Genomic DNA, 17532 nt, shown 5'->3' with positions numbered 1-17532 from the left:
GTCAAATTTGTGTGTCTTTAACGTGAAATTCCCATTGTTCCTAGTGTAGCCATGAATTCTTAGTAAACGGAATCTTAATGCAATCCCCGGAAGAGCAGAAATGAATTGTATTTGTGCATTTGGCATGGACCAATCTGAAACAGAGGTGTGCGCTTCTCATTTATTTTTCTTCATAAGCAATTCACTAACAAATATTGTTACAACACAAAAAATGTTTTTTTCCAAACTTTGGCCACATGTTCTGAACATGTTACAACCTCAGAATAAAAATGATCATATTGTTGTTTTCTTCATTTGAATAATTACAAAAGCATTTCGCTCTTTTACGGGCATTTCCGTTGAAATAAAATGCTCGAGTTACTTTTTTCTTTGTTATTTGCAAATGCAAAACATGTCAACAATAAATAATATGATACAAAAAGATTGACAGTCCACCACAAGGTAAAACATTGAACAGGTCGGATGTCGGGGAACAGAGACTGCATGGGGGCTGAGAGCTAAAGTGTGACAATTCATACAAGGTACAGAAAAAGCTGATCATCTATACGTTGACACGAGGAAGAGAACAAAGTTTGCGGTATATTTCATTTTGTACAAAAAAGGGAACCGTGAGCGTAATTGTCGTAACTGTACAGATTATACAAGCAAGAGATAAGGCAACTTCTCTGTTGTTTTTGATGAAACACTTGGGTTTGATGTCGTGATTCCTAGTATCTTTAAGGGTTGGTTGTCGTTGCAATACAGGTGATGCCCCCGGCTTGCAGGCCATCATCATCATGTCTTCAGCATGTCAGTCCTTTACAATACTGCAGATTAGCACCAGGGCTAGCTATAAATCATGTTTTGGAATGTGTTAAAGTGGAGAAACAACAGACAAAAGACTTCAGTTAAGACATTCCACCACCAATACTGTGAATGTGAAATGAAATGACGCCGGACGGTGGTGGTCAGGAAATACGTTGAGAAAGATTTGCTGTAAAGGTGGAAGTGTCATTAGACATTTTAATGTATAACCTCATTTGCTTCAGCGGGAATTGAGCTGCCACTGCTTACCTCAGCGTAAAGATTGCAGACAGTGCAATTTTTCAACATTTGGGCACAGCCATATTTTCCCATGTTTTGAAGATACAATACGCTGCAGTGGAACCCCCAACGTCACATGACAATTTGGATGAAAAATGATTTCAAAGTTGCATATGCGGGTAACAAGGAGTAATCTTCTGCATGTTCATCACCAGGTCTCACACGTCACGTTTATTTGAACTTCTTTTTACACTTGTATGATAAGTTAACAATGTTCAAAAGTGAAATGCATGAAATTGTGGTAACATTTCATTTCCATCCTCTCCATGCATGTTGGTTACTCATCATCAAAGGGTACCTTTACTTTAACGTCTTTACACGATAGTTGAATTTAATTTCCATTAGTTTGTCAAAACAGATTATGCTCGACCTTAGAGGTTCTACTATATATTATTACGGAATAGAGTTGGGCATTTGACTACATTTCTATGAGTATTATTCATTTTTATTTGCAGAATAGTGTTGCTAGGAAGGAGTTGGGTCACAGCAGTGGTCTGTATGAATGCATTCCCTTTTCATTCCCCATCTGCTGATTGTTGTATGTTGTTCTTCATATTTTAAACATGTTGAGACTGACTCATCAGTGCCTCCGCTGCTTTGGAGCCAAGTAGTGCACGTCATTGTGCCTAATCTGCATCATGACACAATCAACAATCAACTGCACACAATGGATACAGTTTTAACAATTTATTCATGTCTTAATCCAAGGGTGTCCAAACCTTGTCCACCGTGGGCCGCATACTGACAAAATCAAAACGATAGAGGGGCTACTTTGATATTTTTGTATATTTTACTTGGGAAAAAGGGTAAGAAAGGTCATTTATATATTAGGGCTGTCATAAATGATGTGTTAATAGCAAAAACCAATGTATTTAAAGCAAAACTGCACTTTTTGCCATCATCCGCAATCCTCATGAGACATGAACGCACAACTTTCTCTTCTCTGTGTGCTCTAAAGATATAAAAACAGCTAAAAAGAGGCTAATTACTGCATGTAATGGGACACACCTATTTCACCTACAAAGCCCACTATTAAACACCTCCAAAAACCTTTCTTTTATGCTTTTATATCTATGCTGTAAACATGTACAGTACTAACAGGCACATTCATGATAACAGTATGACAGTATTTTGCCGTACGTTGGTTGTTTTAAGCGTTCCCGGAACTTTCTTCCTGGGCGCATTTATTTCACATGGCAAGATAGAAACGAACGCTACACCTAACGTTAACTTTTCCAAACTCAAAAACAAAAAGACAGCAGCACTGGCGGCAGCGCCAATCTGTAGCGTTACCTTTCGACAGTGGCCTGACGCGTTGTGAGTGCAGCACGGACGCTCTTTGAGCGAGTGTGTGGTGAAGCTAGTTGCTAGCCAGCTAGTAGCTAGCCGAAGTGGTGTGGCAAGGTGTCACTACCCCAGTAAAGTAGTTCTTTGGCGTAATAATGTTGCTGTAGCTTCTTTAATATACAGGTGACATTATGCAAATGGGGCATTGTTGGTTTTGGAGGCTTTTTCAGAAGGTTTCGTAGGCAGAATAGTTGTATCCCATTATGTGCATTGTTAGCTGTCTCGTTTTAGCTGTTTTTATATCTTTAGAAATCACAGAGAAAAGAAAAACATACACTGCCGGTCAAAAGTTTTAGAACACCCCAATTTTTCCAGTTATTTATTGAAATTCAAGTTGTTCAAGTCCAATGAATAGCTTGATATGGTACAAAGGTGAGTGGGGAAGTGCAAGAGGCTAAAAATAAGGTAAGGCTACCCATCCATCCATCCAACCATTTTCTATGCCGCTTATCCTCACTAGGGTGGCGGGTATGCTCATGCGCACCACAGCAATCCTCTTTACGGAGACACAGTGTAGCGTGCCCACTGAGTCACAGGGTCTGACGCTCTTTTAGAACTTTATTCTGACCTGAACACATCAACAGCAGTGCAGTTTCAACACCATGCAGTATCTCCAACTTTTAATACGTCTGTAGTCTGTTTGTCCTCGGAACGACACTTCCTGATCGTCACCACACGACCGTGAGGTGCATTCACGGACACTTGGTTCTTTCTTATGCATGTACATGTGGTATAAATAGACAAAGACGAAGAAAACCAACACGTGGATATTCTTATCACTCACTTCATAAGGGTTAATGTGCAAGTACAATATGCTTTGTATTATATTTCAGTCATGGTTGCAAATGGTGATTCATCAATACTAATTAATTTGAAAACTGATTAATCTGATTAAAATTTGTAATCATTTGACAGCTCTAATATATATTTGAAGACGAAGTGTTATTTTTAGTATTAGCAGAGATGCTCGATATCCAATATTGTCCAGCTTTATTACCGATACGGATCTCTACTGATGCTGATGCTCGGTCATGTAATGAACACATTATGCTTCTTCTACTGGATGCACTTCACAAATAAAAAGTTTGTGCAAAATAAGACAAATACTGTAAGTTGTAGAAAAAGTGCCAACACGCTGCATGACTCTTTACTGACGCTTTATGTCATGTTCCACATGCCAGGATGGACTTTAGTTTTGGTTTTCCTTAGTTTTCACGTTGTTTCTTCTTTTGTTTTTCTGTTTTCTGTTTGGCGTGATGAGCGGCTGCTTTACTGTCGCTGGAAAGCACGTGCGGCGATGCCCGTTTCTTTCTAGTCAGTGCTACTATTTAAGTGGAGACAGCAGAGCAAAACGTAAGACTTAGTCGTTGCAAATTGCATATTTAGAACTTGGAAATGATTCTAGACGGCAGAAATACTGACCTTGTTGCTCTGTGCCGATATCTCATTTTTATGCCATGCCGATGATATCGATTCAGCTTTTTCTCTTTGCATTGTTTCCCATTTTAGTGTATTTTTGTTTAATTTTATTTCTACAATGTGCCATGGACCAAAACGGCCCCTGGGTCGCACTTTCAACACCCTTGCATTAATCGATTAATCATGCCCATCCCTATTCCAGCCTATGCAGGGTTTTTGATGTTAACCATGGTTTTTTATGTTGTATATAGAGGTGACACTGACCTGAGTGTGTCTTTATTGCAAAGGTCCATTTGTGATTAAAGCCAATATCATTGCTTATTTCAACCTTATCCTGGCAGGACTAATAATGATTGATGAACATGCCGATGAACACCTCTACTATCTGTCTGTCTTCTTGCTCTTGGCATGTACAGCAGCCAGCTCAACACAGTTTATACAGAATGTATGCTTCAAACCCAACAAGGGAATTGATGATTTCCCTTGCTTCAACTGCAGGGTGTAATGTTATGAAACAATGGAATGCAGAGAAACAATGGAAAGCAGGACATTAGAACCTGACCTGACTCTGAAAGTAGACCAAGATATGCTTTTATGGTACTTTTAAGCAGAACAGCTGTTATGATGACATCCACTCGGGACGCCATGTCTTCTTAAGGGTTGAGTCAAACCAGTGGAACTATTTAATAAACCAGCGGTAGACAATTAAGTTTGACATGAAGAAAAATCACAAGGAATTATGAATGAAGCTTTCCTTTACAGGGCCGCACGGTGGTCTAGTGGTTAGCACGTTGGCCAATACAGAAACAGCCTGGAGATCGGGAAGACCTGGGTTTGATTCTCCCCTGGGCATTTCTGTGTGGAGTTTGCAAGTTCTCCCCGTGTGCGTGTGGGTTTTCTCCGGGCACTCCGGCTTCCTCCCACATTCCCAAAAACATGCATGTTAGGTTAATTGGCGACTCTAAATTGTCCATAGGTATGAATGTGAGTGTGAATGGTTGTTTGTCTATATGTGCCTTGCGATTGGCTGGCGACCAGTCCAGGGTGTACCCCGCCTGTCGCCCGAAGTCAGCTGGGATAGGCTCCAGCATGCCCCCCCGACCCTAATGAGGATGAAGCAGTATAGAAAATGGATGGATGGGATTTCCTTTACAAACCAGGGTTTGCAACATGGTCAAAGTCAAATCGGTGTCTCATCACCTTCTATTGTATAACACCTTCATGGAGTCCAGCGCACCTTAAAAGAGTTTTCACTGGCATTGACGCTGATTGGTATGGAGCCCCCTAGGCGACATGGGGGGGAAATAAGTTAGTCAGCTAACGCAATACTTTTGCCATTTATTACGTCCTCAAATTTGGTCATGGACTTCCGCCATACATCATAAACAAGACGTCATGCTCCACGTTTTTACACTAAAGACATAATTTCTCCAATCCAGTGGCCATTATCATCTCCTAAACCTCAATAGTGACACTGATTAGAAATGAGAGTAAATACTTTAACCCCTTAACGCCGACTGTTACAAATATGCAAGCACTTGTTTCAGGTAGAATTGGTCTGTGACGGACTTATTTCTTGCTGATGTAAGAGGGTGACTCCATTTGTAACGTGGAGAACAGCGAGGCTGGAAATGACTTGTACGGGCCAATGAGAAACTTTTGTGAGATCTCGCAAAAGTTATTGCCTTATCTCGCTCAAGTTTTGCGAGATCTTGCAAAAATGTGCAAGCAGCTAGGTGAGGCTTAAAGCATGACCAAGAGGCAACAGGTGAAGTTGAACTCTGCAGTCTCCACTTGTGCTTGCATCCACTGGAATTGGCCCACACATCCCACACACAAAAAGTTTAGTGCATTTACCGTAGGAGGACGCATACAACTGATTTGTAAATCTCGGGATAAGTACGACTAAATGATGAAAAAGGCTGAAATGACAAAAAGTGTCACAAAGTGTGACTTAACAATGTCACACACCATGGGCATTTATTTTAAATAAGTGCTTGTTCGTTTGGCAACATAATTCTAATTTTTAACACGGCACCACAAGAACTGGCATATGATACATGCCATCCCATAGGCACAATGTACTTCCCTATAGTGTAAACAAAACGCTACCAAGGTGGCTGGTCTAAGTGCAACAAAATGCGATCAAAAGGATCCATAGGAATCTATGTCACAGTCAAAAACATCTTGAAACTGAATGAAGGATGATGCTGGCTTGTGAATTGGATTTAATTACTGGCAAATAAATAAACAGCTTGGCAAGATCAATGGCAACCATTTTCAAATCTTCAGTGTGTTTATATTTGGAGGATGTGTTGTTTTAACAATTTCCCTTGCAGGCCCAATGGAGATTATTTATAAAAGCTGGCTTCTCTCAACCCTGTCAGTCTCAAAGTGCCCGGTGACAGGAACATCACTGCTAATGTATTATAGAAAAGACTAAGTACTAGCCTGCAGTGGCATATTGCCATGACAAGATGCCATGCCTTCACAGTTCTCAAACAGCAGGGGTCTGTATCGCTTCTCCATAACCCGCGAAGACAAAACAAATGAGAGCCACTGGGAGGTTGCACGATTCCATGGTGTGTTATGGTTTATCACAACCATAATAAATTATGATTACTCAATAGGCTAGTATTGTGCATTGACTGTATCGTTCATGTTTGTAGCTACCACCTGCCACCACCACAATCTGAACTTCATGTGAGGTTTCCAAGTGCACTTTTTCTTGGCTGAAGCGAGGGCAACATTTCTATTTTTGTGAATGGGTGAAGCTACGGTCACAAATTGCAGCAGAGATTTCCTAAGATTTCCTGGACCACAATGCAATGTTTTCTGCAACTCCAAAACTTTGCACTCTAGTGCTTTCATTATACAACAGACAATGGAGAGAGTATCTGCTTCAAATAGGAGTTACTGTACATGGGGCAGTGTGCGGTGAGAAACAACGTGGTTCATGTTGTGTGGATTTACTATGAAGTGCTTCCAATGACCGCTGCATCAAGCCCTTCCTTCCATGAGGGCTGTCATCTTTCCTATGATCCTAATACACAGTAAGTCAAAGGCGATTTGTGATGCTGGTAGAATGGACAAGGATGAGGACGTGTGCGTGTATGCAGTGTGGGTTGTGGTGTGGATGGCACAGCGGTCCTTGGAGCATCCATCTGTGAAAGAGAGTAGGATGAGAACCAGTCAGTGGGCAACTGAAGAAAGCCCTCATCTGCACCTTTTTTAGGTGAAGTCAGTGAATGAACGGTGACATATACAGTATATAACCCACCAGCCCCACCCAGCCTCTTTGCAGGTCCACATTCATGCCCCTCCATAGTTGTGGATTTCTTTTCTCTGCTTTTAAATTGTAAATCTTTGCTTCAATGCTAACTTAAATAGAAAGTGGCTTGACTGTGTACTCTGTGCCTGTACGGTAATTGTTTCTTCATGTGTAAAACTGAAATTGAAATTTTACAGTGTTTAGAGCAGGAGTGTCCAAACTATTTCCAATTGAAAAAGTTTGTAACAAGGCTAAAAATATATACAGTATTTAAAGAAAAAGCTGTGTGTTATTATTAGTATCAAATTTCATTTTCCCACTTTTGCTGGGTTTCATTTTATTTCTACAATGTGCTACGGGCCAATAAAAAACAAGCTGCGGGCCGTAAATGGCCCCCAGGCCATACTTTGGACATCCCTGGTATTTATAGTTAAAGTATCAAAAATAGGCACTTTTAGGGTTTTTTTGCGGGTGTGTCCATTATTCTCAATTTCCCGCCATTCCCATGGTGTCTTGGAATAGCGGGGCTCTACTGTACGCACAAGAATGGAGTGTTCTAAATCGAATTATCGCTGTTGTTATTACTACTGTGGAACCTCAAATTTCAGTTGTAACATTTTGAAAGGTCGCACAAAAGCTTGGATTTGGTTGTGTGTGATGTCATGTGAGATAGCATATTTCAGGAGACTTTGCTGCAGCTGCAGGAGTCTTTCACTTCTTGTGATTCTACCACAGAGGGGGAGCATTTATCGGAAAGTGCGTTGAAATTATTGCGATGTAGCGTTAGAAAAGCTGGCTACAAAATGGCTTAAGCGACAAAAAGGATGTGTTCACACAGAACTACACAGAACTACACAGAACAGTGCGCAGAACTCTTGTGTTTGACCTTTTACTATATTTTAACCCCCAAGGGAGAAATAAATAGTCAAGCGTTGGTTTTCGAACAGCCCAGTTTGTGTATGATTCCACTTTTGCCCAAAATGTTGCCTTACATTTTGAACACAGTCTCAGTAATCTAACAGTATTGCGCGGAACAAACTATCGAGTTATCATTTTGCGGAATCGAGCAGGTGAGTTGGTGACTCACTGTCCATGCATATTTTAAAATTAAGTTATTCTCTTCTAAATGATTCACAGTTAAGTTAATTTTTTTTGTTCATATTTTTGGGTGCCTGGAACTGATTAATTGGCTTTTGCTTCGGTTTTTGTATGATTTGGTTTGGTGTAAATAATTTGTCATAACAGACACCACAGTCCATTCTCCTCAAAATACTTTTTTTTTTTTTTAATGAGCACACTTAACAAGCTTATGAAGTATATTATACTATATTTATTTTGTGTGTATTTAATTAGTATACTACAGTATATTTGGTAAAGAACACCCTAGATACAGTGTATGCATGAAACACATTTCAGTAAAGCTGCACAATCAAATTGGTTCAAACTACTACTACTAAACATTCTGCAAATATAATAGATATAAAATATGCATTTTTCAATAACACTGTCATACAGAAAATAATTTGACAATATTGTTATTGTAGTGGTTTGAAAATAATAGCTGCATGAAATTGAAGCAGTATGACGCCATGCAGTCCACAAGAGAAACTAGTGATGAGTGAAAATTAAAAATGCAGCTGCAAAGTTGTTGAAGCACAATTTTAAGTCACTCACAAAATTGTTGGCCATGTCTGTAGATGTAATGTTATTATGCTCGCCTGCCTCATGCTGGTTTGCAGTATTTCCAAACGCCAATACTAAGTAGCCCATTACCAGAGGTAGAAAATGCCACAGAATAAATCTATGAATGACTATAGGACAGACACAGCTGTTTGTGGGACGAGACTGTGGTGAACCCACCTCATTTGTTCTGATTGCGGATTCGCAGACACCTTCTCTTCGGTGGAGGCCCAAGCTCGGGGCTGCCAGTGGCTGATAATGGTGTACTAATGGAACAGGACAGGATGGCTGTCTTCTCGGTGCCAGGCTTTGGCACAGGCTGGATAACCACGCAACCCCCTGTAGACAGTAGTGGCATGGTGTAGGGATGTTCACCCTCCTCCACATTGGAGTCAGGGTCTGGCTTACCCTCCGTTGCCTCTTCCATCTGGTCTTGCGTTGAGCCCAGCTTCACAGGTTCCCATTCTCCCACAGAACAATTGTTCTCTTTTAGAGCGTCCCGCTCCAGCTCACCATTTGCGGAGTGCTCCTCTGCCTTTCTCTCTGTTACGCCCACATCTCTTCTTTTCTCAGAGTCAAAAGTATGAAGTGAATGCCAACCTGTACCATTGACAATGACATTACATGGGGCAGCAGGGCTAGTTTGGGGTTGGACCATTTGTGTTCTGGGAGCACTTTGTAGGGTAATGTCCTTTTCAAGACCATTCACATTCAAAGAACAGCTTTTTTTACAGGAAGTTGAATTCAATGTTTCCAGTGTGTCTGAGTGCGTGGCCCCAAACATCTCAGTATCACCGAGAGGTTGCTGAAGTGTGGGCCCTTCTCCTACATCGTGACAGCCGTTCACTTCCCTTTCCGGCCCAGCAAATGGTGAAGATCTTGACTGAACTTCTGCCTCTACTTTGACATGAGCCTGAAGCGGCATCCTGTGAATGACATGCTGTTGGCAGGCTTTCTGGCTCACAGTGAGATCAATGACTCCTTCCAGCAGTCCAGTGTCATTGGTCGGACACATGGTTTTCATATTGTCCTCCACCTTCACAGTCATGTTCATCACCGCTAACCTGTTTCTGTCTGTGAATCCAGGAGAGAGGCGCTCTGCACCACCAGGATCTTGCCTCTGTTTGCCTCGCTCTCCTACAGCAGGATTCGGAAACTGAGATGACCGAGATGCTGAAAAATCTGAAGACACAGGAACACTGTTTTCCTGTTGGTCCCGGGAAGATTTGGGGTTGAAGGGGATGGGAATCGGAATGGGAACTGGGACTGGGAGAGGTACAATTACAGGATAAGGGACTAAGAGGGTTGGTGGCGGTACTAATGGGGCTAACGATGGAAGGCCATAATTCATCATCGGTGGCATCATTGGTGGCCCATTGGGCATCATGTTGATGGGCGGAAAAGGGGGAAGTCCTGGCATGTGTAGACCTGGGTGGGGCGGGATCATGCCAGGATTGGGATTGGATGAGGGGTGCACATGAGGGGACATCATGGGTCTATGCATGGCGCTAGAAGTAGGACCAAGAGTCCGAGGTGGAGGTGGGGGACCTATACCAGGGATCATAGGGTTTGACAAGGGACTGTTGGGTCCGCCCGGGTGGACAGATGGACGTAGAAATGGTGGGCGAATCTGCTGCATCATCTGATGTTCCATAAACAGAGGCAAAGGCATTGGCCCCCGGGGGGTCATCACCATCGGAGGGCTGCCAGGGGAAACCCCAACAGCTGGATGCAAAGAAGCTATGGGAGGCGGGGGGAGCGTTGGGCTCTCATGGGATCGAGGTGTGGAGATCTTGGACGGTGAGCACACAGCATCCGAGGACAAGGTGTCAGAAGAAGTGCAAGGAGCTGAAGAGTTGATGGGTCCTCCAGGTGAAGGAGCTTTATGCCGAAGGTCTGTCAAAGGTGTTCCCCAGGATTCTGGAGTGAGTAGTTGTACACCTCCACTGCACTCCGCCTTACCTTCCCCCTCAGGCCCATGTCCTGGGTTACAGAGACCTACAGGCAGCGCTGCTTGGGTCTCCTTATAAAAGATGTCCATCTTATATTGGTTCAAGCATTTGGCACTGCAGAACTGCAGCCGTCGTTCACCAGCCCCAAAGTCCAGGTACTCCTTGGTGTGGCGGATATGCTTGCACCAGTCACATACCTGTGTCAAAGCAAACACAGTGTCTCAGTCAACCTGCTTATCAACTTGGAAACAAAACACATTCTCCTTTCAAGCACCCTGAGCCATCTGGAGATGCACATTAAATAAAAGACATTGTTGCTACATTTTCACAGACAACGCTTAACTTTGACTGAATGATGTTCAAACCTATATTCATTGTGTGCGTGTGTGCACTTACATCAATATAACGTGCACAGGGTTGTACTCTTAATGCAAATGTACACAGTAAAACACACTGGCAATTAACCAATTAAGATGACGACTGGAGAAATGTCCTCAGCAAGGACAAAAACATACATAAGTCCCATGAGCAAGGCTTTGCATCTAAGTGTGTGCTTAACTAGTAGACAATTGTCCATTGAGCCATCCATTTTCTCTATCATGTGTCCTGTTCACCGTAGGAGTCTGAGCCCCTCCCAGTTGACTTGACTACACCTTGGACTAGTCACTAGTCCGTCGCAGCAATGGGAATTCCCACGGTAAAGCCAGCTTGAATCACTCCACTCAGCATGGCCTCCATGGCCTGCATACAGCAGTACTCTAGTTACCAGATGAATTGTTTCAAATCCAATTGGAATCTTTTAAGTGCCAAAACTAGCTTAAAAATTCAGAATCAACAAAATGCTTGACTGACGCCACACAAGAGGAAAAAAAAAAGTTATCTTTCTTGTACATAACCCCTAAACAACCTGCTGCGCAGTGTCATCTCTGTAATGCACCTTTGCGGAAACAAAACAGTGCACATTTTTCTTGTGGAAGAGAACGAATGTGACCCTGGTAGAGCAGATAGCAGTGGGCGAGCCCCAAACACAGTTTTACTTGTCAGGCCACACACAGCTCACTCTGTCAGCTCAGGGAGGAGTGGCGGGTCCTTGCTGGAGATAATTAAGGCATTAATCAGTTGTCAGACCCCTCAACGACATCCATCCATCACACACATCCTAAAGATCCGTGGGTACTGAATGTTAATAAGACGAAGGATGCAACTGGACTGGGAAAACTGTTTTTTAGCCCACAGCATAGCTACCTTGGTTTAACTGGCACTATCCTCTTTGCTGAGAGCTGAAAGCGAAACAGACAGAGGACCTGCGTCTACTGAATAGTTTCAGTTGTCAGTCTGCCCCGGCTATGTTGGCAAAATATGTGTAATGTATCAAGTGCATTAAAGAAATACTGCTTCAAGAATGAGAAGAGAATGCAAGCATAACTTGGCAAATGTAATTTTTAATTTACTTGTTCAAATGTGTTTTATAAGAAGCACAGACAGAGCTTGTGTCTCTTTACAGTTTTACAATGGCTATTTACTTCTGGTTAATGCAATGATCATTACTAATTTAAAGTCAAAATAGCCGTCTTATCAGTGGAATTTGATGGTAAGCCTTGGATATTTTGAATAATAAATGTGGTGAAATTTCTCTTCGCTCAGAAAGACAGATGGAGAGCACTTAACAACTTTGTGCACTGTGAGTGAAATTCCACTGCACATTACGCTAATGGAGCTGTGCTCTTCACATCCTGCACACAGATGTTTGCAGTTGAATTTAATTATGGTCATTTATTTCCACTGTGGCCGACGTACAGACATCGGTGGTGCGGTTTAACCATTTGCAGTACAGCAATTATCATGCTTCCCGCCAGTCTGTCATCTCCCCAAGTCTTCATCTGCTCACCATCTGACCTGATGACCAGGCCCACTGTAATGAAAGCCCTGTCACATGATTTGATCATACCAACTTTCATAGATTGGATAAGAGGATTTATTTGACAAATGAAGGAGATTTCACTTGACAAATAGAACCAGAACCAACAGCTTGTAGAGAAGATTTTTGCGTCTTTCCCACTGCCTTTAGTGGAAAACTACACTTTTTTTTTAAGGAATTTTTCCCATCATCCACAATCCTTATGTGAAACATGAACACGTCTTTCTCTTTTCTGTGCATTCTGAAGATATAAAAACAGATAAAAAGACAAAGCTAAGAATGCAAGTAATGGGAAACACTTATTCTACTTCTAAAGCCTTCTGAAAAAAACTCCAAAACGCGCCAACAATGCGCCACTTACATATAATGTGATGTGTGTATTAACCAAGCTACAGCGACATTGTTATTATTATTAACATTGTTACGCCGATCAAACTACGTCACTGGCATATTGACACCTTGCCACACCACACCGGCTATCTACTAGCCGGCTAGCGACTACATTCACCACACAGGAATGATCCTCACCCATCTTTTTTGCAGTACATTGAGTGAGTGAAGATGGCTTGTATAGTTATTACCCCATATCTCCACACAAAAAGTAAGATATGGCATTTTTTCGTCTATTATGACCGCTAGAAATGTTTTGTTTTTGAGTTTGCAAAAGTTCATGCTAGGTGTACGTGTTTCTATGTTGCTATGTGAAATCAAGTTCCGGTAATACTTAAAAGAACCAAAATACGGCAAAATACTTTAAGTATTATCATGAATGTACCTGTCACTACATGGTTACAGCGTGTGTATAAAACCATAAAACCTAGTGGCAGGTTTTTGGAGGTGTTTTAATAGCGGCCCTTGTAGGCGGCATCGGTGTGTCCCATTACGTGCAGTAATGAGCTGTCTCTTTTTATCTGTTTTTATATCTTTAGAACGCACAGAAAAGATAAAGACGTGTGCTCACGTCTCACAAAACAATTGTGGATGATGGACAAAATTCCCAAAAAAGTGCAGTTTTCTTTTAAAAAACAGCTTTGATAAGGTTGTTGCTGTTCTGTTTCCAGAGCACGGACATAGAATGGAGACCCGACAATTGCTTCTGAGGTAGTATCCGAAAGGGTAAAGCGGAAAGACAAGACCGGGGTGTGCTGCTCATCACCTTGATATGCTAGTTTTGCAGGGCCTTTGTGTGAGAGGTTATTCTTATGATGTTATTATTATTACTGCTATTGGTGTTATCAAGGATTATAGACAATATGGGCGAACAGGAGAAGGGAGAGAGGAGTTTGCAGTTGAAAAGCCTCCAGACATTGAGAAACTGAAGTTATGCAGAGATGTACAGTGGATCCACGCACATTCACGACAATGCAAATTTGTGAATTTTTGGTCAAAAATTGAGTTTTTAAAATGTATATTTTTGCTGAAAATAGGTTGTTTTTTCCTGCAGAAAACATCATTTACCACAAGTCGGTAATAATTTATATATATGTGATAATGCAAGTAAAAGGTGCAACATACATTTACCGCTGTTAGAAAATTCACAATGTTTACATGTTTATGTCTTTATGCGTCTGTGTAGGCTCTCAGTCGTACAGGAGTTGTCCATCGAGGAAAAGGCTTCTTGAGACGTCATCTGTACTTCTGTGAAGAAGGTGTCGGACGTTTCGCTCCTCATCCGAAGAGCTTCGTCAGCGAACTAATAAGTGCTGGTAGCTTAGGCCTTAAATACAGTAAGAGTGGGCGGAATTGGTGTGCCAACACCCTCCTACTATTGGTTCCTTACACTAAGCCTGGGCGGAGTAGTGGTATAATCCTATCCTGCTGTTAACACCTCCGATAAAAGGGAAGTGTCGCTCCCTGAGTTGGGTATGAACGACTCTGATACTGGCTCGTTAACATTTATTGTTCTGGCTCGGCCCTGGCTTCACCTCATTTGCAAGACTAAGAGCTGTGGGTTTTGGTCTCAGTAACCTGCTGAACACAGGGTCCAAATTAAACCTCAAACCACCATTCCGATTCAATGATGGGTTCTGTTGTTTGACAAAAATAGCTTCCTTTACTCCTCTTTCAAACCATCTGTTTTCTTTGGCCAAAATCTTTACCTCGCTGTCCTCAAAAGAGTGATTGGTAGCTTTCAGGTGTAGATGTACTGCTGATTGAGGACCACTAGAATTGTCCCTGCGATGTTGATAAACACTTCCCTTTTATCGGAGGTGTTAACAGCAGGATACTCCGCCCAGGCTTAGTGTAAGGAACCAATAGTAGGAGGGTGTTGGCACACCAATTCCGCCCACTCTTACTGTATTTAAGGCCTAAGCTACCAGCACTTATTAGTTTGCTGACGAAGCTCTTCGGATGAGGAGCGAAACGTCCGACAGCTTCTTCACAGAAGTACAGATGACGTCTCAAGAAGCCTTTTCCTTTATGTCTTTATGCTACACTGATTATGTTTTTTCGTCAAGCGTTGAGATTTCGCACTTTGGTCGGCAGTCCCTGAACGCACCATAGATGTGTGCTGAGATGCTAAACTTTTTATCCTCACAAACTTAGTTAACAAATGATCATTTACTCCAAGACACTATGCTTAGACTGTTGAGTGAGTACAAAACCTATTTGTTCAGTTGAACTTTCCAGTGGTACAGATTGTCCATGTACTGTCGGACCAAGGATTTTGGCTTACATAAGTGTCACATTGCACTCAGAAATTTTTTTGAGGCTGCACCTATGTTCCAAATCCATATAAATAATTCAAGTTGTATGAAGTATGTTCCAGCTACTTCATATCTAACAATAAAGGCTAAAGAACATAGAGCGAGAGTCAAAGTACTGAAACTTGAAATCTTCATTGAATTATTTCTTGATGTCTATGGAACTTTGCTATACATAAATTAATGGACCGCGGCCTTAAGTAAACAGGCTGGTCAGTTGATCAGTTCTAGGGGGTTTGTAGTAAGTAGGGGTGTCACGAGACACTCAGGTCACCAGACGAGACGATACACGAAATTGGGTGTATATGAGAACGAGACGAGATTTCAATACTTTTAAGAAAATTGTAATGAAAAAATCTAAAAAATATAGGACACTATATGGCAATCTACTAATGTCACTTCTACTACATTACACTCTTCTGCACTCTGTGTGTATGCTACTGGCCCCGCCTCCACCCACCGAGACAAATGTACAGTATGTATGACTGACAAAAGGGCTCACTCCCTTCACGGTGTTGCTCTATGGAGCAAACATGCCAAGGTGCTGAAACCAATGCACAGAGTGAACCCTCTTCCTGCCTGTCTGGAGGCGACAGACAAGGATGCACATGGCAATGTATGTCATTTATTGCGAAATTAATTCATCTATTCATTGTCGTACTAGGACGAGTGCGCACAAGACATTTTTTTTCTGAACGACAACTCTTGTCACGTTGTAATCTTGTGACATCTTGTGACACGAGATCTTGTCACACCGCTAGTAGTAAGCTTTTCCTTACCAATTTTCAGCTGCAGCCAATTTAGTCTCCAAATTCAAATGTCTGCTTTTTATCTCCACCGACTGGATGTGTGAGCGCTTGCGTGTTTACATGCTGTTTTGATCTGTCGTCTGTTGGTTTGTTTGTATGTTTTTGTTTGCTTGTAGCAGGACTGCACAACAACACAGTTCATTCCTCTTAAAGAGCAATATGGGATACAAATTGTTTAGTTAGGTGCAATTTATGCATTTGTTTGCAAAATGCCCGACATCTTTTTTAGGGACACAGACTTTCGAAGAATGCAAGATACTTTTTTGCACTGTTTTGACATGACATGACATTGACAGGACAGCAAAAACATGATGCCTGAATCCCATTTAGATTTTGATGGTTCATCAGTATCTCTTCCTCGGACACTTGCATGAAACATGAGCACTGAGTAATGTTATCGCTTCTGCACTTTTGCTCATGCTTGCAGCGACAAAGAGGTAAATGAATAACAATTTTTGCGTGGGGAAAAAAAAAAGAAGAAACTTCACAATCCGCCTCGACTCTCACTGAATATGTTGTAAAAAAACAAAGTCACTGATAGGAATGAAAAATGAGCAAAGCAAATGAGTATGTGTGATTTAGACATGAAAGCCCACAAAGTTGAATATGCAAATATTATGTAAACAACAATTTGGCTAGAAATGTCTCTTGTGGCTGGAGTGGTTTGTGTTGAAATATCCCGTCCATGAAGATATATCGCTTCATCCTTTAAATGTAAAACATGCTGGTTTACTTCTAATTTAATCTTTTGCAATATATGCATAAATTGCAACACTGCAGAATAAACCTGACGTGAGCTGACAGTATAAGTAATATCCCAATATGACGGTGCCGGTCTTTGTTGAAGACCTGACAGAAAAGAACAACATGAAAACATATTTGCGCAGTAAGCCGTCAGGCTTAAGCACTACCCTGGTGTTAAATGGTTTAGGGTCCTTACAAGCACATCGCTGTTTGTCTTGAAGACAAGCCTGGGCGTGTCCTGAGTAAAGCTGTGCTGGAGTAATTTCCCACCGAGGCCATCGTCGTCTCGCGCCTGGGGGGGGAAGAAATAATGGCTTCTTTTTATGGATGGACAAAATGAACAAGTGAACAGACGCAACAAGTAAACTCAAGAATGAAAAAGAAAAGTGAGGAACAGAAATGGTGACTGTAACATGGCTAAACATTTATTGGCGTAAGGATAAACCAATAAAAGAGCTTCTTTAAACTGTGGGAGTGAGTGTTCTTACTCTCTTATCTTTCAAGTCTTCAGTCTCATGCCAGATGAAAATAAAATGTAACGATACCAAAATGTAAATGATACCAGCAAATGAAATATGAAAATCGGAACCATTTCTCGTTTGAT

The 17532-nt window shown here is 41.7% G+C and overlaps 1 protein-coding gene across 5 annotated transcripts in view; it reads right to left on the bottom strand.

Annotated features, from left to right (window-relative positions):
- Positions 1–71: 71 nt before the first annotated feature.
- Positions 72–17532, bottom strand: part of sobpa (sine oculis binding protein homolog (Drosophila) a) — a 51126-nt gene continuing 33665 nt past the window's right edge. For 2 of the 5 annotated variants that reach the window (XM_054797201.1, XM_054797198.1), the window contains 3 exons: positions 17125–17220; positions 8981–10949; positions 73–7013 (listed from right to left, as the gene is read on the bottom strand). In XM_054797201.1, the coding sequence (XP_054653176.1) occupies positions 8982–10949; positions 17125–17220 (2064 nt within the window). In that variant the 3' untranslated portion in view covers positions 73–7013; position 8981. Of the gene's footprint in view, positions 7014–8980; positions 10950–17124; positions 17221–17532 lie in introns of all 5 variants that reach the window. The other 3 variants (XM_054797202.1, XM_054797200.1, XM_054797199.1) reach the window with 2 other exon arrangements.

Source organism: Dunckerocampus dactyliophorus, chromosome 13 (assembly GCF_027744805.1).
Source record: "Dunckerocampus dactyliophorus isolate RoL2022-P2 chromosome 13, RoL_Ddac_1.1, whole genome shotgun sequence".
Taxonomy (NCBI): Eukaryota; Metazoa; Chordata; class Actinopteri; order Syngnathiformes; family Syngnathidae; genus Dunckerocampus; species Dunckerocampus dactyliophorus.
This window is presented reverse-complemented; position numbering and strand designations above follow the sequence as displayed.